At 52.7% G+C, this 22,745-nt stretch overlaps 1 protein-coding gene across 2 annotated transcripts; it reads right to left on the bottom strand.

Annotated features, from left to right (window-relative positions):
* Window positions 1-6,990: 6,990 nt before the first annotated feature.
* ANGPTL4 (angiopoietin like 4) lies at window positions 6,991-21,181 on the bottom strand. 2 transcript variants are annotated; one of them, XR_012636283.1, is made up of 8 exons: window positions 20,679-21,181; window positions 20,109-20,219; window positions 19,378-19,510; window positions 13,348-13,461; window positions 13,157-13,252; window positions 11,729-12,004; window positions 8,790-9,696; window positions 6,992-7,726 (listed from the first exon to the last, which is right to left on the bottom strand). XR_012636283.1 is itself a non-coding variant. In XM_074939451.1 (7 exons), exons 1-7 carry the CDS (start codon window positions 21,165-21,167, stop codon window positions 9,512-9,514), a joined length of 1,404 nt encoding a protein of 467 aa, XP_074795552.1. In that variant the 5' UTR covers window positions 21,168-21,181; the 3' UTR covers window positions 6,991-9,511. The 2 variants fall into 2 exon arrangements, 1 of the variants encoding a protein (XP_074795552.1); XM_074939451.1 differs by having other exon boundaries at window positions 6,991-9,696.
* Window positions 21,182-22,745: the final 1,564 nt, after the last annotated feature.

The following is a 22,745-nucleotide window of genomic DNA, read 5'->3' as shown; positions in this document are numbered from 1 at the left end:
CAGAGATCACATTGGTAGATGTGCAGGTGAATGAGCCCCTGATGGTGTGGCTGAACATGTTTTCTCTTATCTTCTACAGTTTCCTACCCCTCACATTTTCCCACTCTGCTAACCTCTATTCCCTGGACACTTGTGCCAGTGGCAGCGTACAGCAGTCTACTGCATGGTAGTGTGCTGGGGTGTTCACCCCACACTAGCCTAGGGAAGTGTTAAGGAGGCTGAGAAGGGGCCAATTAAATGGATAGGCCACACCTGAGGGGAGTTAGGTGGCCTAAGTAACCCCAGCTGAGAAGGAACAGGCATGAACCTGATGAGGTTCAATAAGGATAAGTGCAGGGTCCTGCACTTAGGACGGAAGAACCCAATGCACAGCTACAGACTAGGGACCGAATGGCTAGGCAGCAGTTCTGCAGAAAAGGACCTAGGGGTGACAGTGGACGAGAAGCTGGATATGAGTCAGCAGTGTGCCCTTGTTGCCAAGAAGGCCAATGGCATTTTGGGATGTATAAGTAGGGGCATAGCGAGCAGATCGAGGGACGTGATCGTTCCCCTCTATTCGACACTGGTGAGGCCTCATCTGGAGTACTGTGTCCAGTTTTGGGCCCCACACTACAAGAAGGATGTGGATAAATTGGAGAGAGTCCAGCGAAGGGCAACAAAAATGATTAGGGGTATGGTACACATGACTTATTAGGAGAGGCTGAGGGAACTGGGATTGTTTAGTCTGCAGAAGAGAAGAATGAGGGGGGATTTGATAGCTGCTTTCAACTACCTGAGAGGTGGTTCCAAAGAGGATGGTTCTAGACTATTCTCAGTGGTAGAAGATGACAGGACAAGGAGTAATGGTCTCAAGTTGCAGTGGGGGAGGTTTAGGTTGGATATTAGGAAAAACTTTTTCACTAGGAGGGTGGTGAAACACTGGAATGCGTTACCTAGGGAGGTGGTAGAATCTCCTTCCTTAGAAGTTTTTAAGATCAGGCTTGACAAAGCCCTGGTTGGGATGATTTAATTGGGGATTGGTCCTGCTTTGAGCAGGGGGTTGGACTAGATGACCTCCTGAGGTCCCTTCCAACCCTGATATTCTATGATTCTATGATTCTATGGCTGGTATAAAGCCAGGAAGTTGGAAGCAGAAAAGGCTGCAGTGAGGGAGCCTGCATCCACTCTTAGGATGTTAAAGAGGGGAGGAAGGAAACCCAGTGTGAGAGCAGAAACCCCCAGGGAACCCGGGCCCTAGGGAAGGGTTTATCCAGAAGGGTGGGAAAAGGCTCAGTGAAATGGCATCACTGCAGACCTTGGCTGCTGATTAGAGGGTCCCTGAGCTGGAACCTGGAGAAGAGACAGGCCCAGATTTCCCTACCAGCCACTGGGGAAGTGACACAGTCTAGACAGTCAGGAAGAAGACTGCCATTTTGGATGGAGAGACTTTGATAACCCCCAGAAGGGGAAAGCACACAGTCTCCTGGCCAGAGGGCCAAGTCACGAAGAGAGAGCACCCTGAGTCACAGAGAGAGAGAGAGAGATGGGTGGCAGTGCACATGAACGAGTGACAGAAGGGGGCATAGGACCTGGAAGGAACTAATCCCCAGAGCAGCCAGGAGGTGCCCTAGCAGTGAGTGAACTCCGTGACAGGTAGTACCAGGCTATTGTCCATGCTTTGACTGGGAAAACTAAGCAGCCATGGACTGGGGTCCCTAATGAGCATAGAGGATGTGGCTCAGTCACAGGATGGTGCAGAAGAGGTCGGGTATCTGTAGAGGAAGAGCCGTCTGAGGATGACTCATGGCAGGGAGTTCTTCTTTTCTGGGAGAGATGCTGCTGCTAACATGATGCAGTCACTCCTGTGCAGAAAGATGGCCATGAAGGTCATGGGAGGGGAGCCCAGGAAATGGAAGAGAAAGATAATAGGAGGGACTCAGCATTAACAATATAGATGTACTCCAGGGATTGTCTTCTTCTCAGAGAACACATGCTGCCTTTTTCCAGAATAATATTTTCCTGATGACCCTTTGACTTTAGTAATTGATAAGCTGGGGGGCCTTAGGCAGAGAACGTGGGAATACAAGCCTCAGTATTTGGTGATTGGCCAACAGCATAGAACACAGCCCACCAATGGTGCCACGGAGCATGTCACCATCTGATCAAGGAGGAGTGATGTACAAAGAGGCGTGGTGCTTAGGGAGGGGGACGTATGGCTTTTGCCTCCCTCTTACACTTCAACAAGGCTCTCTCCGTTCCAGTGAGTTACCCTCCTTCAGGAATCCCTTCTCCTTCCTGCAGAGATCTCCTCAGATGTGGTCAGAGGAGCAGTCTCACAGGAGTTCCAGGAAGGAGAGCAGCCATTGCTGCTTCACACAGATAGGTGGGGATGGCTCCTTGAATAAATGCTTTGCTGTCAAGATGGACACTACTCTGCTCTTGGAAAACCAGTAAGTGGTGCACGCTTTGTCCAGCTGTGTACATGACCTGATTCTGCTCTTGGAAAACCAGTAAGTGGTGCACAAAGGTAATGGACCACATAGTCAGCTGCAGCTGAGGAGCAGGCAACACAGCTCTGGAGCGGGGGATACAAAGGGGGTTGTGATCGAGGCTGGTTCCTTGGTGTAAGTTAGAGCTGTCTGAAGGTTACTTTGATTTGTGCCAGCTGCCAATGTCTTCAAAGAGATCACATGGCAACCAGGGATCAGCAGAGTGTAGAGGTATCCTGGCCACAGAGCCTTTGCTCTGGCTACATGTTCTCAGGGCCAGAGACAGATTAAAGTTTCATGGGGCCCTGGGCCAGAGCAAATGGGGCCCCCTCCCCACCTGTTCCAACTGCGGCCCTGCCCTGGTTCGGCCTCTTCTGCCTGTGGCCCTGCCCACAGCCCCACCCCTTTCTGCCCTTTCCTCAGGGATATTGCCCCTGTTCCACCCAGGGTCCCCTCCATTTGGTTCCCCCCCCCCGCAGCCCCCAGGACCAGAGACGCTCTGTCCCCATGCCACAGCCCCAGGTCCATAGCAGGGCACGAGAGCTCCTCCAGTCCCAGGGCTGCAGCAGGGGTCCAGCTCCTGGGCTCCCCTCACCATTCCCCGTGCTTCTGTGGGGGACCAGGGTTGGGGCACTGGGGCTTCTCTCGCCCTGCCCCCCCCCCCGCACTTCTGCTGGGGTTGGGGGGGGGAGGAAGCTGGAGGGGGGTTTCCCCCATCCTGTGACTTCTGCCAGAGGCGGGGTTGGGGCATGGGGGCTTCCCACAACATGTCCCCCCCGGTGTTGCTGCCGCGGAGGGCTTCCCCTGCCCACCCACCCGGCGGCCAGGGCTCCAGGCTTCTGCTGCTGGCGGCAGACTTTTTCCAGAGCCCTGCGGTTGGCCGGGGCCCCTGGACACAGGCCCCATCGGCCCAGTGGCTCTGCCACTGCTCGGGGCTACACTTGAGTGGTTTTCCTGTGGCTGACCATGCTGGCTTTGGGGACATATTGCATCACTGGCGTCGTGTAAAACAGCCACAGAACAGCACAGGATCTGGGCTGCTCTACAGCTCAGGGAGTTCTGGATTCACAGAAAGAACAGGAGGACTTGTGGCACCTTAGAGACTAACACATTTATTTGAGCATAAGCTTTCGTGGGCTACAGCTCACTTCATCGGATGCATAGAATGGAACATATAGTAAGATGTATGTGTATATATATACATACAGATAACATGAAAAGGTGGAGTAAGACCCTAATTAAGATGAGCTATTGTCAGCAGGAGAAAAAAGCTTTTGTAGTGACAATCAAGATGGCCCATTTAGACAGTTGACAAGAAGGTGTGAGGGTACTTAACATGGGGAAATAGATTCAATATGTCTAATAACCCAGCCATTGAATCAAGTACTCCTGCTCTTTTTGCAGATACAGACTAACACCTGGATTCACAGGTAGCTCACAATTTTATTGTGGGGATGTAGGGTCTGCAGCTGTGTGTGTTCTTTGCCCAGTGTCCTGCAAGCTTTTTCTTAACCATTGCCAGTGCAGGGTGGAAGGAAACAAGAGAGAAGAGACCGGGGGGATTTGCTGTGGGTGAAGAACAGGTATTGAGGAAATGCCAACTTCCAAGAACAACTCTGATGGGGACTCAAAAATCCTAAAGTCAGGCTTGCTAGCCAGGAATATCACCACCTGCTTGTTAATCTTCTCACTGTGGACCTCCGTACAACCTGTGTCAGCACTAGCCCCGGGGAAGGGCTGCCGTGTGAAGGAAGCGACAGTTCCGTAAACAACAAATGACTGTTTGGTGTGAAGGTGAAGCCAATGGGAGGAAGTGTCTGGCACCTCCATCCCAGGGACTCAGAAGCTGCAACGTGAGGAGGCGTTTTGTTAATGGGAGATGTAAAAGTAGTCAGCTGGATTGAGACACAAGTGGGGTACCATTTAAGAGGGAAATAAGGAACCACAATGATGAATTCACCCATTTGCTGTACATCTGCCTCCCCTCCCCAAGGACCAAGCAAACATAGCCCCTAACAGCACTTCTTCCCTCTCAGATCCTGTCTAAACTGGGAGAAGAAACCTCCTGCCCTCAAACATGATTTTTGAGGATGGATCTAGCAGTTTAGTTCCTGTCATAGTTTCAGGGTAACTGCACCTGTATTTCGCTCTCTGTGGAGCCTCAAGGGCACCTACCTAAGGTTTCTGGCCCCCAGCTGTTATTTCTCTTGGGTGGAGACCTGTGTGTCTCTCTCTCCCTTCTGATCAGTGTTTTAAGGCTGCCCAGCTTCCTGCCTTACACTGTGATACCCCCAGCAAGCCAGCATGCCTAAAGGTAGCACCTGCGCTTTGCTCTCTCTCCAAAGGCAATGAACAGTGTATTGCCAGCAGGTACAAGGTACCTCCCAGCTCTGTCTGAGCAAGCACATTGAGTCCTAAGGTAAAAGCATTGCAAAGGAAACATAAAAACAATAGAACCATTGAAGATCCGGGTTGGAAGAGACCTCAGGAGGTCATCTAGTCCAAGCCCCTGCTCAAAGCAGGACCAAAACCAACTAAATCATCCCAGCCTGGGCTTTGTCAAGTCAGGCCTTAAAAATCTCTAAGGATGGAGATTCCACCACCTCCCTCGATAACCCATTCCAGTGCTTCACCACCCTCCCAGTGAAAAAGTTTTTCCTAATCTCCAAACTAAACCTCCCCCACTGCAACTTGAGACCATTACTCCTTCTTCTGTCATCTGCTACCACTGAGAACAGTCTAGATCCATCCTCTTTGGAACCCCCTTTCAGGTAGTTGAAAGTTCTTATATGCATGCTTAGAGCTTACCAGAAGTCACCCATCATGACCCATCACTGGGCCCTGGTAGGCCAAAATCTTATGGGGCCCCCTTCGGCAGAAGATCCTGTCTGTTAGCTGTACTAGAAAGAAGACCCTGAATCAGTTTAAATGCCATTTATTTAAGCCTAAAGCCCTTTCTTTGTTTTCCTAGTGTCTGGAAGCCTAGTTTGAACTAGTATATGGAAACCTCTGCAGTGGGCGATACTGCTCTGGAGGGGCTTAAAACATGAGTGATTCACCACGCCAGTGTCACACTTGATCTGTCTGTGACCACTGCCTCCAGGCCAGCCTATTGACTCCAGACAGCCTTGACTCTGAGGGCCACAGAGTTCTTGGCCTGCACAGTTTGTATTATTAGCCCCACATCACTCCCATCTACCCACCTCTCACTGCACCCCTCAGGACTCATTGAGGCTTCTGTCCCTGAGGACGCTGTATGGTCACCTCCCCTTGTGACATGCTCCACCTCTCTAGCATAGAACAGCCCATGCACTGCTCTACAACCAGGGGATATGTAGGCACCTGAACCAACTCATGGCAGGTGAGTGAAGGAGAACTGATTTTCAGCTACACCCTATTACTCATTTTAAAGCCTGGACCTAGATTCTGTTACCACTTTTAAATTCTTGTGGGGTTTTGAAGCATAGCTGTCAGTCAGATAAACACTTCTCTATCCAAGGCAGAGAACCTATTCTAAGGGAAGAGTAGTTTGTTCACAGGTGGGGGGGGGGGTGAGAAAACAAGCAACTCTTTCCAGCAAGGCTGCAGAGCTTTGTGCCCCACTGGGGAGCTGCTCACTAGAATTCAGAACTCTTGTGCTGCACGACTTGCGCTGCAGTCCTTAGATGGAAGCTGCTACATAAATGCTTTCTTAAATTAATTTTTATAAGGCCACAGCATCAGATACCAACTTGGTGCTGGCCTGTTTCCTGGGAAGGGGGCATTTCATATCCATGGTTGTGAATATTTGGAATATCAGGAATATTTGAAACGGCCCTTTCCTCAGTAGCACTGCAAGCAGTGTCACTTCTCTCATCACCAGAGGGAGCCCTCATCTTTCATTTGGACTTGAAGATCAAACTAAAATCAGAATTCAAAGTGTGCATTGGAAAATAGATGAGGAGAGATTCAGAAGGAATTCCAGTTAAGAGTCCAGGTACTTCCCCTTCCTTGTTAATGTATGTCACAATAGTGGAATTTCCCAGAGAAAGATCTGCACCTGGCTGGGAAGGCCCAGTAACGTACTTAATTTGTGATTGGTCTCTGCCTTGGGGGGGGGGGGGTCTCATCCCTCACAGCGAGAAGTGGAATTGCACCATAGGGTAGATCAGGACCAAGGAATAAGTGAGAACAGCAGGGATAGTTCTCCAGCTGGTCAGGGTCAGCTCTTTTAGCTAGCTTGCAAGCGTCCCAGTGCTAGTCTTTTGTGAAAGGTTGGACTGTCTGCTAGCTTTGCTCTTTTGGCTGGAGTCTTGCAGAAAGCCAGTTTCTGCACATTAGGTCCCGTGCCAGGCAGTAGCTCACAACAGGAACGATTTCTGGCTGGTGCTGGAAATAAAGATTGAATATCATTGGAGAGTAAAGCTGGAAGATTTATTCCAACTGCCACAGAATGAAAATCCAGAAATGAACAGATAAGGGTGCAGCCATTTCACTGCTCTTTATTCGTAGGAGCATCTTACTTCAGTGAACATAGCACAGAGGGTCTCCAACGTCTTCACACACCCTGGGACTAATTTAGTTTTGAATGAAACCAACACCATTCCCCCCCCATATCTATCCACCAACGTATTATTTCAGAACACAAGGGGGCGTGGATACATTGCATGGTTTGTATGAGCACTTCCAGGCTAGTAGAGAACTTCACGCAGCAATTCCGGTGCAGAGTCCAAGCATTTGTTGACTTAAGAGAGTTTATCCTTTTAACTAGAGATTGGATGCCTGAGACACCAAGTGACGGAGAATCCAACACAGCTCTTGAAAAGGTGCTCCACTGGAAGCAACGTTCAAGTTTGACCATTTCAATTTGTCTAGCTTCAGCTTCTGGCCATTTGATCTTATTTTTCCATTGCCTGCTAGAAGAAACAGCCCTCTGATATGAGAGATCTCCTCCCTGCATAGGTGATTATGGGGGATTGCATTGGCACTTCATGTTCTCTCCAATAAGCTAAACACATTGAGCTTCCTTAGTTTTACTGTAAGGCCTGTTTTCCAGACCTTGTCATTCTTGTAGATTTTCTGAGCCCTCCCCAGTTTTGCCAGACATCCTTTAACATGTGAACACCAGAACTGACCTAGCATAGTTGGGACCAAGAGGTGAGTCCCTTACATAGCAGTGCACCAGGTGGCCTCCCCCACCTCCTTAGTAGTCCTAGAGCAGAACTCTGAACACATGTGCGAGATTGATCAGGTTGGTGGATTTTATTAAACGACAACATCTGCAGAAAGTCAGATTTTAGTATAAAAAGGTTAAGAGCTGAAAACAGACAGAAACTACTCATTTTTTTCAAACCCAACATTTATAAATTAGACCACACTGTTATTAATGCTGCATTTAAATACAGAAGCAAATTAAACAGCAAATTCATTAAAAAGATCCAGCATTCTACAAATGATTATTTACAGTATTCAGCAGCTAAGAGCTCTAGCAAGTCAGTCAATATGACTCAAATAGGGCAGGATACTTGGGAACACCCAAGAGGGAAACTTGGCCTGTAACAGTTTTTCAGTGATCACCACTTTACCCAGGGTCTCCCCAAAGATCAGATGCACTCCAGCACACCTGCTCCCCGCCTCTAAGATACTCTGGGAAATCCTCAAATCCAGTTGCTGAAGATATCAGAATAATCTGTGCAGTATTTAGGGGCAGACACCATGTGCAATTGATGCTGCTCCCAGCATCTTGGGGGAACCCTACTGGACCTCACCTTTCAGAGAGAGTGTTTCAATTTCAGGTCACAGCCAGGGGACAGGGTCTAGTCCACACTGGGATTTTGGAATCTTTCAAGAAACTAAACCTCCAGGATAACGTGAAGGAAGAGATGCACAGCCCTCGCTGGGAATTCAGGGTGGAGAGGCAGGGTTGGGCCCATGCCCAAGGGCAGACTGTCCCTCATGCCACTCTAGGGGCTGTTCTAGCTGACTGGAGCAGCACTGGTAGGCTCTCTCTGACGCTCAGGATTCAGAGAGCCAAAACAGACATCTATGATTAGTCTGGTCTCCTGGTAACAGGCAATTGGAGGAATTACTGGGTGAAATCCTGAAACTGTTCTTCCCAGGTGGAGAGGCCAGGAAGGAGGAGTTGCATGTAATCTTTGAGGATGAAGAAAGCTAGATGGGCCTCAGTCCCCGCTCCTCAAGAGGGGCCCCCAGAACCTTCCCCTTGGAGGAAAACAGTCAAATGGGGTTTAAGTAACTGAGGAGAGAGGGGGGCAGCTGGGCAGAGGTCATGAGAAACAAGCTGTCAGACATGAGTTATATTTGCTGCTGCGTGTAACTGACCTGCCATGGCTGGAGGTGGGGCAGAAGAGGAGGGTCTCTAGTCAGCTGTTCTGGGGGGAATGGGATGGATTTTTGGCAGCAGCACTTGACCACGGCTCCAAACCTCAGAACCCAGCAGGGAGCTATCCTAGAAGAAAAGCCTGACAGTATCAGCAGCCTCTTGGCTCATGGGGGCTTTGTGAACCTCCTCCAGTTGGGAATCCCTGTGAGAGGAGAGGAGTAAGGTGGCACATGGGCCCAGGGTGCAGCTGTTCTATCTAGGTTATAAGAGGACCCTATTCACCTCACCTCTCTCCACCTTCAGTGCTGGGACCAAGCGAGCCCCTTGAAAACACAGTGGCTTTAACAGCAAAGGTAACTGATCAACTAAGACTTAGGACAAAGCTTTGTACATCATTGACTTGGACAGCAGCAGCACTGGTCTGTGACTGCTCCCCCAGCTTGTGCATGCCACAGTAACCCTTCTCCCTGTTCAGGGCTACTCGCCCATTCTGGGAGCTCCCATCCTTTGAGTTCATTGGACCCCGGTAACACTAAGTGGTTATACCTACAGGAAGAGCCTGTTGCTGCTTTGCTCCAGGCTAGACTCTGCCAGCTAAAGAGCTGCTAATGTGAGGAAAGGTTCCTCTCTGAACTGTCACTGAGGGTTGCATTTCTGGTTTCTGTAAACACCAAGTTACAGAGCTGCAAATCTGCACTCCTTTTAGTCTTTCAAGTGGCAGCTAGGTTAGGATTGTTTCCAGCTCTGTGGGTTGGATTTTCAGGGTGGTAGATTTCAGTGGGTAATACCTCCCTTTCCATGTCTTCCAGAAGATGCCCTGTTTCCGCTCATGCCTCTGGCGGGGGATGGAGCGGAAGTACTTTCCGTTGAGGTTAGCATGGCCACAGGTGCTGAACCACCAGCCTCCTAGAACGAAGGAAGAAAGGAAGAGGCAGATTTCAGCCAATGGGAATTCTCACAGCTGAAAAGTCCCATAACAGGATAAGAAAATCACCCCAGATTCAGAGCTATTGCTTCACGCTCCCTTCGAAGCAGTCTGCCCCCGCTGAGCTTTGGAAAGTTAAACGACCTGAAGTGTGTACATGACAGGTGTTTCAAAGGGTCCCATGCTCCAGGGAACTCCAACACTACTTCCAGGTCTGAAGGAGATCAAGCCATGCAGGCAGCTAGGCCTGCATGGCTATCAAAGAGGCCAGATTAATGCAAATACTTTATAGCCCCATACCGGTCATACGGAGCCCTAGGTGGTAGGGCAGATCCATTGATGCAACAGGACACATTATTAGTTCTGTTTTGCAGTTAGGGAATGGAGGCTGAATTGCAGCAACTTGCCCAGTGTCACCCAGCATGGAGGTGGGGGGGGGGGGGCGGCGTGTGTGCAGGCAGGGCCGATCCTAGGATTTTTGCAGCCCCAAGCAAAAAAATGTTTGGCCGCCCCAGCTTTTCTTTTGTGCCCACCCGCCCCTGGCTCCGCCCCTTCCCCAAATCCCTGGCCCTGCCTCCTCCCCTGGGCGTGCCGCATTCCCTCCCCTCCCACAACCCCCTGCCCTAGCTCACCTCCGCTCCGCCCGCTCCCCTGAACATGCCGCAGCTCCGCTTCTCCCCCCTCCCTCTCAGGCGAGGGAGAGGCAGCGCGTTCAGGGGAACAGGCGGAACGGAGGTGAGCGAGGGTTGGGGTGGGAGTGTAGGAAGTAACCGGGGTGGGGGGGGCTCCCCGTCCCAGCTCACCTCCGCTCCACCACCGCCGCCTCCTCTGAGCGTACCGCCGCTCGGCTTCTCCTCCCTCCCCGACTTGCCGTGCGAAACGGCTATTTCGCGCACGACAAGCCTGGGAGGGAGGGGGGAGAAGCGGTGCACTCAGGGGAGCAGGCGGGGGCACGTTTCTAGGGGCGGCATGGCTGGGGCCGGAATGCTGCTCCTAGAAATGTGCTGCGCCAAGCACCTGTTTGTTTTGCTGGTGCCTAGAGCTGGCCCTGTGTGCACGTGCACTCAGAAATGACACCAGACGTCCCCATTCACTGCTGTGGCTCAAGACTATTCCACTCCCATCTGAGAGCCCACGCCCCATGTGTGCAATCTCTGGCCACTAGGAGGTGAAAAAGCTGAACTGTTAGAGCAGCTGAGAGCCATGGGTGGCCCCAGGAGACAGGAGCAGACTCCTGGATGGATAGGGTAGGTGCGTTACACTGCTAGCAGAGCTAGCCTTGTGGGAAATGCCACCGTTTTGGTTCACACGGGTCGTCTGTTTCATCTGTATTCAGGTTACAGTTCAAACAAGCCAAACATTCAGACATAGGTGAATTCGCGTGTTAAGTCCATGAACTGGCCTCCTCCTTTGCTTGGATAGTTTGAGTCACGGGGAACAAGCTGGGCCAAGTTATGACTTTATAACAGAACCTGGAACCATGAGAACGTCACCTGATTTCAGGTTTGATTAGAGTCGCTCGCACAGCTCCCTCTGTGGATCTCATGGTCCCATCCCCGTGGAGAAGGAGGAGGGCGAAGCAGGCGACAAGGTCAGAGTCAAAATACCCAAACGGCTGTTTTTCACCAGTGCCATCTGCCCCAAGCTGTCGAAAGCAGAGTTCAGTTCGCATTGTGTGGAAACAAGGAAGGTCTTACACTGGAAAAGGAGAGCTAGGCTTCAAGCAGCTTGGGGCAGATGGAGGAAGACCTACCCACCAAGAGAAAGAATCATAGAATATCAGGGTTGGAAGGGACCTCAGGAGGTCATCTAGTCCAACCCCCTGCTCAAAGCAGGGCCAGACCAAGTACTGTCCCCCCCCCTCCTTTTTTGGCCCCAGATCCCTAAATGGCCCCCTCAAGGATTGAACTCACAACCCTGACTTTAACAGGCCACTGCTCAAACCACTGAGCTATCCCCCCCACAACAGACTCTTGCTTAGGAACATAGCACCTTGCCTTTGCCAGTACTAACCTGACAGGTGCTTGGCACAGTTAGTGTCAGCTTTGAAATCGTTGTCCTGATCTCGAGTGGAGAAGGGCAGCTGTCTGAAGTCCCCAAGAGCATTTTCCAGCTCTCCTGACACAGGTCCAAGGAGACTGAGTGTGTAGGCGGTGTTCTCTCCACCCAGGCTGAACAGGAACTGAATAAGCTGAGAGTTTCCTTCCCAGTCTTGCAGCTCAATTGAAAGATTGTACCTTCCCTCTTGGACAATGTGGTATATTTTCTCCAGGCCCAACCAGAAATCACCTGAAACAAGGAACTTTGCATGAGTTGGCATCACACACAAGCGCTATGCAAATCAAGGAAGATGTTAGCATGCAGTGCTAGGATCACTCCAGATTCTCTGGTGTGCACAATGTGCCTAGGGAGGTCAGTGGGTGCATGCACCCTTGTGTGGTGAACTTCACAGAATCATAGAATATCAGGGTTGGAAGGCACCTCAGGAGGTCATCTAGTCCAACCCCCTGCTCAAAGCAGGACCAATCCCCAATTAAATCATCCCAGCCAGGGCTTTGTCAAGCCTGACCTTAAAAACTTCTAAGGAAGGAGATTCCACCACCTCCCTAGGTAACCCATTCCAGTGTTTCACCACCCTCCTAGTGAAAAAGTTTTTCCTAATATCCAACCTAAATCTCCCCCACTGCAACTTGAGACCATTACTCCTTGTTCTGTCATCTGCTACCACTGAGAACAGTCTAGATCCATCCTCTTTGGAACCCCCTTTCAGGTAGTTGAAAGCAGCTATCAAATCCCCCCTCATTCTTCTCTTCTGTAGACTAAACAATCCCAGTTCCCTCAGCCTCTCCTCTAACTCATGTGTTCCAGTCCCCTAATCATTTTTGTTGCCCTCCGCTGGACTCTTTCCAATTTTTCCACATCCTTCTTGTAGTGTGGGGTCCAAAACTGGACAGTACTCCAGATGAGGCCTCATCAATGTCGAATAGAGGGGAACGATCACATCCCTCGATGTGCTGGCAATGCCCCTACTTATACATCCCAAAATGCCATTGGCCTTCTTGGCAACAAGGGCACACTGACTCATATCCAGCTTCTCGTCCACTGTAACCCCTAGGTCCTTTTCTGCAGAACTAGCCATTCTGCAGAACTAGCCATTCGGTCCCTAGTCTGTAGCTGTGCATTGGATTCTTCCGTCCTAAGTGCAGGACTCTGCACTTTCCTTGTTGAACCTCAGATTTCTTTTGGCCCAGTCCTCCAATTTTGGCCCAACTTCCTCAATCCCTTCTCAGCCAGCTGTGCCCACTCGTCCACCTGGGTGTTCTGCTGGGTGAAGATCTTTGGTCCATCTCTGGGAGGGCGGGGTAGCGTGGGCATGGAATTTGCTTGCCGATCTGGAAAAGCTAGAATAAAAAGAATAAAAGTCTTCCATCATCTGCTTACCACTAAGGTCTCCAAAGCCATTCCTGTAGGCTTCCCAAAGCTGGTCGAAGTCCATGGAGCCATCCAGACGCCTCTGAATCACCGTCCAGCCACCTTCTGCGGGTGGAAGAGATTGTTCAGTTATTTCAGTTCTGTTATTTCCAAGAACAGTTTGCAGAACTCAGAATGGCCCAGGTGCTCCCCTCACTTACCAGCAGTCATGTCACAGTAGACTTTGAAAGGCTGAGATCCAAAGGGCTGGATCTGAAACACACCACTTCTTCTCTCCCCTGCCAGGAAGAGCTGCTGGCAGTCCAGCGGGAGCTCTGCAAAAAGACAGGGGGGCAATTTAGAAGAAGCTGTCTCAGCATGCTGCTCTCAAACAGTTTTGTTCACACCACAATCCTAGCAGCTACACACTTCTACAAATGAGCCCAGCTTAATCACCACTTTGAATGCTACAGCTAGAGATTGTTTGTACAGCACCTAGCACAATGGGGTCTGGTCCATGATTAGGGCTTTTAGGTACTACGGCAATACAAAGAAGTAATAAAAAATAAAGCCCTAAAATTTTCCAAGGCATTTATCTCCAGGCCCTTGGGCTTGTTTCATTTTGTACAGAAGTTACTACAGGACTCAAAGAGCCCGGGTAAATAGACAGCTACAGCCAACCAGAGAACGGGGCCAAGTGTGTAAGCCAGGAGGAGGAGCTGGTGAGACAGGTCACATGAGCTATGCAGAGTCTGCACACCAGGGGCAAACAGGTAGCGGCATGGTGCGGCTTCCGGACATTATCTCCGATGAGGGCAGATGGTAGGAAGGGGTAATGCTCCTTTCCCCCCCACCCCACCCTTGCAGAGGGCAATAGCTGCAGAATATTGTTCTAACTCACCCAGACTACCACTAATGCACAAACTGCTTGCAAGTTCCATCTAGCTCTCAGATGGGACTGTAGTCATGCCAGCTACGCACAGCATTAGGAAGACGTGCTGCCGGATGGCCTGGTGCATGGCTTGCTGACTGACACAACAGGAGGTGCAGAGAAGAGACCATGAGCATACGGTGACCCTTTTGCCCAGAGCCCCTCATAAGACCAATGCCCCCATAAGCAATGAATAGGGGGAAGCGTGGGACCAGGCACAACCCTGGTGGGACTCCCAGCTGCAGGCCAGGATTGGCTCAGACACAGAGGGCTGCCCTGCCAGGGCCCGTGGGAAGTCACCAACCCACAGCTGCCACTAAGGCCACTGGCCAGAGGCTCTGACTGTTCCCTGCAAAGCAACAGCAAGACTAATTGTAAAGCAAAGAGAAGTTCTGCTCCTCCTCTCCCCAGATGCCTGGACTTTGGCCTCGGCTTTACTGTAACTGCCAGCAAATCACCATTTCAACAGAACTGGTAAAAGTCCATTGGGAGCAATCAACAGGCCCAAGAAGAATCCAGTTATAAAACCTGAGTCGAAAGGACAGGAAGGTGTCAGGACATGCAGGGACTTTACCCAGCTTTGCAGAGCATCAAGGAACAGCCACAAAATCAAACAGCTCTTTGTCTGCCTACAACAGGTGGCAAGAGCCCCTTTCCTAGCACCTCCCCAAACAAAGCGAGGTCTGTTCCTAACGTAGCTGCCTGGGGGAAGCTGGGACAGTGCCCTTTGCATTCAGCTTTGAAACATATTGTCTTTGTTCCCTTGAGCTGCAGGGACAAAAAAAATATGTCTAAATGAAGACAGCCCCCTCCTTTGGGTTTGGCGAACTGGAGCTTGGATTCTTGTGCAGCTGCCATAAGCACGAGTTCAAGAGGAACTGCAGGGATGCGAGTGTAAACATGAACTTTCCCCCACTTCCTTTGCCTTGTTCCTCCACTGGGGAGCGCAGGAACTTCGTTCTCAGCACTGAGCTCCCAGGCCTGGAGGGGTTTTACTGTAAAGCAATGTACAGTATGTCTTGCATCATACTTGCACCCCCCCCCCCCCGAGTGTCCATTTGCTCCCTGTGCTGGCCCTGAGCCCATGGCTCTTGCTGTCAGAGCTCAAGCTGAATGCTACAAAGAGTATTGCTAAGGCCTCTCCCACCTTAGTGTCTGGGCAGCAGGCCCAATGGGAAGCGCAAGGAGCAGCACTTGGTGCCAGCCACTCTCCATGTGCCCAGGCCAGCAGACAAAAGAGCCCCTCCCAACCTCCACCGAGCACCCCACCCAGTGGGGTCACACTGTGGGGTTGTTGTTTTTAATATAAAGCAAGTGACACCAAGATGCTACAGGGATGGAAACCCCTGTCCAGGCTTTAAATACCGCTCTGCTGGGACAAGGGCTCCCTGCAGCCTCCTTGCACCCGCCCCCCTGCTCTGACATCAGCATCTGAGTCTGAAGTAGGGGAAAGGTTAGCCCAGCCTGGGAACGTGCTGGGGGAGGGGTTTCTTCCCAAAACAATGAAGCAAGCCTGCTCTGGGGAAGGGGGAGGGATGGTTAGAAAGGACTGTTAACTTTCACCCAATTTCCTTCCAGCCAATCACCGTGCTGCCTTTCTGATCAGCCATGCTCCCCCCTCCCCCAACCCGCGTGGGTCGCACCCGACTGCCATAATAGCTATTTTCTTGCTAAGGTCTGAACTTTCACCTAGTTGACTCTTTGGGCAGGTTACTCCTCCCTCCCCCATAACACCATGAAACCAGATGCCCCGAGCAGAGGCGAGGTGGTGGGTTGGCAGCTGAAATCACCATTCACCAAGGAGGCGCAGCAGGGTAACTGCTCCCCACGCAAGCCCGCACAGACGCCAGGGTTCGAACAGGCGGCCGTCATGCACTGGCCTCTTGGATTAGCATCAGCAGTGGGGCTCGGCCATCAGTGCCGGGCCCCACCAAGTCATTCATAGACAAGACTAGGCTGAACCAGGCCAGTTTAGGAGCGAGCTACCAGATGGGGTGACCAGATGTCCTGATTTTATAGGGACAGTCCCGATTTTTGGGTCTTTTTCCTATATAGGCTCCTATTTCCCCCCACCCCCGTCCTGGTTTTTTCATACTTCCTGTCTGGTCACCCTGCTACCAGAGGGGCCGTTTAGTCATGTCAGGGTTGTGACAAATAGCACCAAACTACAAAACTCACTCATCTAACCTTCATCCCAGATCCTGCCCCAACTCACTCTGCTGGGCCAAGCAAACAGGATCTGGAGAGAGGGCTGAGGAAGGGGCTGGGGTTCTTAGTCTTATCCATTACTTTAGTTTGTCATGGGGCTGGATGCAGGCACTGACTGACTCACATTGCTCTGCAATGTGACAGTCATCCTAAAGCTTCTGACCAGCAGAGTGGTGGATGCGTGTCTCACACAGGGCCAAACACAGGTGAGTCAGCAGGAATTACGGCAGGGTGGGCTTGCTTCCCAGTCTAGGGCATAGACCCAGGGGCCAGAAGAAATCACATGCCGCATTTTCTCAGGACTACTCACTGCTTCCTTCTCTAATCTGACCTAACTATCTGCAGAAATGATGCCTGGATCTCTTGCCAATCCATAAGTCAGGCAGATCACACCACGCTGCCCCAGAGAGATTGTTGTTTGCTGGGGCCAAGAATCTTTGAGCAGCTCCTGTTGAACAGTTACCTTCTTGCTGGGCTTTGCCAGATATACCACTCTGCTCAGCTGCTGCTTTGGTCCCCTACTGCAGCAGCTACATTCCTAACTGAGTGAGGTGCAGCTGGCTCCATAACCTCAGCTCATTTTGCTTTAGAAATAGTAGTTCTGACTTCAGTTTTTAGTGTTGTTAGTTGTGAAGCTTTAAATCCCCAGTGGAAGAGCCTGAGCCCACAGGCTCGTAAAAATGAAGAGTGAAGTGTTTATTTAAAAAAAATAAACCCATAAAGGAACGTTAAAACAACAAAGCCCAGCAGAATTACTCCTTGGATGGCCATGTATTTATGGAACGCGTCAAGCGGAGAGTAAACACTGTTCCTGGAACATAGGATTGCATTCCAGGCTCAGTTGTTCAAGTGTTTCTTTTACTCCCAGTAGGAACTGTTTGCTTTGCTTTCCCCACCCCGCCTTCCCCAACCAAATTATTTTGGAATCCCAGCACTGTTGGGAGACTAGGGTTTAACTTTTGCCTACTTGGCGAGCTGCCAGGGAGGAGAGCGTACGCAGCGCCTGAAGACATGATCCGTCTTCTGCAAGTGATTAAACCTCTTGCTCTCGAGGTTGTTTCAAACTTTCAACTTTTGCACACTTGACCGAGTGCCATGCGGAGTCTGTTAACTTGTGTTCACTGGATGTAAATAAAAGGGCCATTCTGAAGTTGCTTAGGGGGCTCATTGCCCACACGACCCCCAGTGCAGCACTTGGGGGACGGGCTCTCTATACACAGGGAGCAGTTCTGGGAACCAACCTTCGGAGTGATGGCTGCTAGGAATGCAGGGAACCAACAGCCCAGGGAGGACACTGGGGCCAGCACTTGCCAGAAGGCTTTCTCCTTGCTGATCAGGGCGAAAATTTAATTGCAGTTTCCAGTCAACAAAAGTGATCAGGCAAATGAAGAGGAGCTCAAGGTTTGGCCTAAAAGGTGAACCTTGTCCTGAGTGGAACCACCACTGCCATCGACAGAATAAGCATGGCCTGCTTCACAGTGAAAGAGACCCAAGGTTCTGTCACTCTTGGTCCTGCTGACCAGTCTTTGCCACAGCCTGTAATAGTCAGTATGCCCCAGCGTAGAGACAGGGTTAGGGGAGATGCTGCCCTCATAAGAGCATACAAACGGCCGTACTGAGTCAGACCAAAGGTCAATCCAGCCCAGCATCCTGTCTTCCGACAGTGGCCAATGCCAGGTATGAACAGAACAGTCAATCAAATGATCCATCCCGTCACCCATTCCAAGCTTCTGGCAAACAGAGGATAGGGACACCATCCCTGCCCAGTCTCATGCCAGCCATGTAAGGCAAGGGCAGAGGGGAACTTGGGAAAGGTTTTTAGGAATGTGGTGCTCTAGTTTGCTCCTCATTGTCCTAATATAGAGGACTTTGGTTCCAAGAACCCAGTGTGACCAATGGCTAACCCAACTCAACTGAAAGCTGGCTGGAAGTTCCCCACATGCAGCATGCTATATTTTGGGCTCTCCCTGTCTGCATTCGTCTCTTATGCTCTTTGTTCTCTGCCTAGCCCCGGCTCTGTGTTTTGCTCTTTCAGGGGCAGCAGCAACCAGGTAATAACACTTTCTGCTTTCAGTCTTCCCACATGCTAACTAACTAGCCCCCCTCTGCAGCCTTTCTGCCTGGAGACCCTCCTGTGCTTGACACAGAGGAAACCCACTTGCCTTCTAGATCGTTCTTATTTGGATCAGACCCTTTACACAGCCAGCCGGAGAGCCTAGTCATTTCCCTAGTCTGCACAGAACTCCCATCCGGGGAACAGCCTGCAGTGCATGGCCCAACAAGCCACTAAGCCACTCACCCTGGTCCTGCTTCCACTGAATTCAGCAGGAGCATGCAGTGTGATGGAAGCAGAGCCAGGCTCTTTGTGTGGCCTGAAGGAGGTTGCTCGAAAGGTCACAGGCCCAATGAACGTGCGCGCGCTGGGAATTGTCCAGCAGTCCAGGGCACTAACCTGGGACTGGGATTCAAAACCCTGCTCAGCCACTGGCTTCCCAGGTAAGCCTCCAGCTCCCTGCACCTCACTCCCCCTCTGTGCAGTGGAGAGGGCCTCAGTACTTCCCTGTTCATGGGGGTGTTGGATGGTGAGGTGCTCAGACCCCAGAGTGACACAGGTAGATAGACCCACAGCTTCCCATCTATTTCCTGTCCTTTGCTAGTGGCAGATGAACCCCACCCCCACACCGAGGGATACAGGATATGGGAAGACTCCCCAGTTGCATTTCAACCCCCAGATAGAACAAGATACCTCTGCACAAACCCAATGACCAAGTGCTACCACCCTGGCCTGCCAGCCTCATTCAGCCACTTCATCCATTTAACTACATGCCTTCAGGCAGAATTAATCTGCCTCCCATGGGCATTCTCCATCTGAGGCTGAAAGACTCCTGTAAAATCCTTAAATCCCTGCCCAACTAGATCCTTGGATCCCTGCTAGATCCTGGATGCCAGACCCTGACCACACAGCAGATCCTTCCAGTTCCACTCAACTCCCGTGAAAGCCAATTTCACATCCTGAATCAGGACAATTGAACCTTTTGTTTCTGGGCTGTAGCTGGAACTGCTGTCAGGCCGACTCTGCTCACAGGGTGGGAGGGAGGTGACAGATACTCACTCTGGGGCTGTGCAGGTTCCACGCTGGTGTTTTGGCTCTGGTTGGTGGGTCTGACGCTTTTCTTCAGGTCTATCCTCCACTTTAGACTCTGAGTTTTGTTGTCCTTAAGATGCAGAGGGATCAACAGATTGACCTGTTCCAAAAGCATGGACAAGTTAGCGACTTTTATGGAGCAGACTTGAAACACTGATCCATAAGTGAGCTGGTCTGCAACCCAGAGCAGTTAGTGGTGACACTGCCTGCCTGCTCCAGGGTCAGCCCCGAGCGATGGCTGACCTCACCTGGGCAGATTATACAACCGGTCTGGGGCTCGGCGTGCCTGTGGTTTTGTACAGCCGTGTCAGCCAAGAGTTTATTTTGCAAACAAAGTAAGAGGTAGCAGAGCAGAGCACCTCAGGTCTAGGCGGTCCAATCTATCTGAACCCCCTCCCCCATTTCAGAGGGTGAGGGGGCTTGGATAAAAGGTTCCCACTTCTAGCCTTTGATCCTCTGGGTCAGACACACACAGAACTTTGTGCCAACACAGCTGGCACTTTTAAAGCCCTGTGAAGCTAAACGATTCCTTCTACCGTCAAAGGATGGCGATGAAGCCCCTGGGCTGGGTCCTGAATTATTAAGTTAGATTAGGCTCTCAAGAGGCTCCCAGCCTGAGGCCAGCGTTTGCTGGTGTCCTTCTCTGCTCCCTAGTTGACCCGCTACTAACATGCAGGAAAAGTCCCTGCGGAACTTACTTTGCTCTGCAGGCTTTTAATCTGCAGGTTCTGCTTGTCCAGCTTGTACTGCTGCTGTTTGACCTTCTGCAAAAGCGCCTCGATTCTCCTGTTCTGAGCATCCATTAGGGACTAAAATACAAAGAAAACGATGAGCTGGCAAACCCCTGTCCCCGCTGCCGGGCGAGGGTCGCTCTGGGGGCGGGCGGGCCCGGCTCTGCCCCACGTTTGCCCAGCTCCGAGATCAAGGCTGGGAATCCCCCAGGCTACTTTTGGTTTTTCCTGCCTCTGGCGGCTCGTCCGGCACGTAGCGCATGAAGCGCTCAGTTGACAGCGCAGCCCGCCGGGGCCTCCCCTTCCCGGCAGCAGCCCCCAGGAGAGGTCAAGGCGTCGGCGAGAAGGGAGCGGCAGCCAGCCTCGCCGGGTCGGGGGCTCACCCAGACCGCTGTCCCTGGGAGAGCGGCGAGCGGCCCGGCACGTGTGCGCACCTCCGGGGTGACGAGGGGGATGCTTGAACGGACGCACCACTCCAAAGAGACCCCCGGGCAGGGGAAGGGAGCGCGGGGGACCCCCGGGCAGGGGCGCACTCACCTGCAGCGTGCCCAGCTCCGTGGCGCTCTGGTTCTCCGAGGGCCGCCCCTGCAGCACCTGCCGGATCTTGCCCTCGAGCAGCTCCAGCCGGCCCTGGATCTCCGCCTTGTCCCCGGCCATTTGCTGCAGCTTCTCGCGCAGCGCCTCGGAGAGGCTGAAGAGCTCCTGGTCCTTGCCCTGCAGCTCCCGCACGGCGGCCCGCAGCTGCCCGCCCTGCTCCTGCGCCTCGCGGGTCTGGCGCAGCAGCAGCCCCAGCGAGCCGTTATGGGCACTCAGCCGGCCGCCCAGCTCCCGCAGCTGCCCCTTCGTCTTGTCCACGTGCTCCTTGAGCCCGTGGCCCAGCTGCAGCAGCCCGTGCGCGATCACGTTCACCTCGTCCCAGGAGGCGAACTGCACCTTCCTCTCCTTGCTGCCGGCCGGGAAGCCGCCCGCCCGGGGGCCCAGCCACGCCGCCGCGCACAGCATCAAGGCTGCCCCCGCCAGCCGCATGGTGCCCGGCGCGTGGGAGCGCAGCGCAGCCGGCCCGGTGCAGAGCGCAGCCCGGGTGCCCGGCGCGTGGGAGCGCAGCGCAGCCGGCCCGGTGCAGAGCGCAGCCCGGGTGCCCGGCGCGTGGGAGCGCAGCGCAGCCGGCCCGGTGCAGAGCGCAGCCCGGGTGCCCGGCGCGTGGGAGCGCAGCGCAGCCGGCCCGGTGCAGCAACCGGCTCAGCCTAAGCGGAGTAAACACCCAGACCCGGCCGCTCCCCTTTTATAGCCTCCCAGCGCACCTCGCCGCTCTGCTTTGCATAATGACGGGGGAGTGCCCTGGGGAGCGGCCAGGGAGCGTCTCCGGTTTCTCCTCCTGCCTCCCCGCGCAGCGCAGCCTGGCACGGGGAGGGGGAGCTGAGCCCAGCTCCAGACGTGCAGGCCCCTTGCCAGCGTGTCTCCCTCCAGGCTGGAGCTGCGGTCTCCCGGGCATGCGGGAGCTCTTGGGCCCGGGCCCTGCTTGGCGTGTGAAGTTGGAAAAGGCCGGGAGCCCCCAGTCCCTACCCGGCGGGAGGGGATGAGCTGCTTCCAAAGGCGGTTCTGGGTGTTCCCTGCTGGGGGGCTGCCGCCCCAGCCGCCACTGCCCTCCCAGCCCCGGCGCTGCTCCCCAGGAGCCTGCTAAGAACCGGACCAGGCGTCACCCAGGGGCGCCGCTGTGGGTTTCCTCCCGAGAAGGGAGTACCCCCGAGCGAGCCTCCCAGACACAACCCAGGGAACCGCGCCTTTGCCTGCACTAACCGCCACAAAAACACCTCGTGCCCTGGCTGAGTCCCAGCCCCCTTAGAGCAAACCACCAGCAAGACCCCTGGGCCTGGTGGGGAGCCTGGCTCGGCTGCTCCAAGCCAGCCCATGGGGCACACCTGCGTGCCACTGACAATGTCACCTCACCCCTGTGAAGGAAAAGCCCCATCAGCTGCAGGCCTGAACCTACCCTGAGGAGGGGGCTGCCCTAGGGTTCAATCTGGATGCTTTGTGCAGGGATAAGGCCTTGTGCCCTTCTCAGTCTCCTTTCCCTGCTAGATTTCAGCTGCATGTTCTCCCCTTTTGGCCCAGGGACTGGCTGGGGTGGGCATGCTGGGGGCAGTGCTGACTGGGGGCACTCCATGGATGGGCATAGTACTGCCCGGGAGGGCAGCATGTGGCACTGCCCAGCCAGCTCTCTGTTTTAGTGAGTTTGGGTGCCCACCCTCTGCCTTGGTACCAGTGGGTTTAGATGGTTCTGTCTCATTCTTGGGGGTGTGAGTGTGTTTGCCCTGTTTTCTGGTGGTTTGGGTGGTTCATGGAGTTTATGGCCAGAAGTTTATGACCATTAGATCATCTTGTCTGACTTCCTGTACATCACAGGCCATTTCACATTGCCCAGTTACCCCTGGATTGAGCTGATAATTTGTGTTTGGCTAAAGCATCTTCCAGAAAGGCACCAGTCTGCATTTGAAAACCTCAGGAGATGGAGAATCCACACTTCCCTTGGTAGTTTGTTCCAATGGTTGATCACCCTCCCTGTTAAAAATTTGTGCCCAATTTCTAATGTGAATTTGCCTGGCT

This window comes from Natator depressus, chromosome 25 (assembly GCF_965152275.1).
Source record: "Natator depressus isolate rNatDep1 chromosome 25, rNatDep2.hap1, whole genome shotgun sequence".
Classification (NCBI taxonomy): domain Eukaryota; kingdom Metazoa; phylum Chordata; order Testudines; family Cheloniidae; genus Natator; species Natator depressus.
The sequence above is the reverse complement of the archived record's forward strand: the minus strand, read 5'-3'. Positions and strand labels throughout refer to the sequence as shown.

Bases quoted from the DNA above. Each gene is read 5' to 3' on its own strand.
- ANGPTL4 (XM_074939451.1), bottom strand. From the start codon at position 21,167: ATGCGGCTGGCGGGGGCAGCCTTGATGCTGTGCGCGGCGGCGTGGCTG. The intron at 19,511-20,108 runs GTAAGTTCCGCA...CTTTTGGAACAG, and splicing joins TTAAAAGCCTGCAGAGCAAA to GTCAATCTGTTGATCCCTCT. The intron at 13,253-13,347 runs GTAAGTGAGGGG...TTCCACCCGCAG, and splicing joins CTACTGTGACATGACTGCTG to AAGGTGGCTGGACGGTGATT.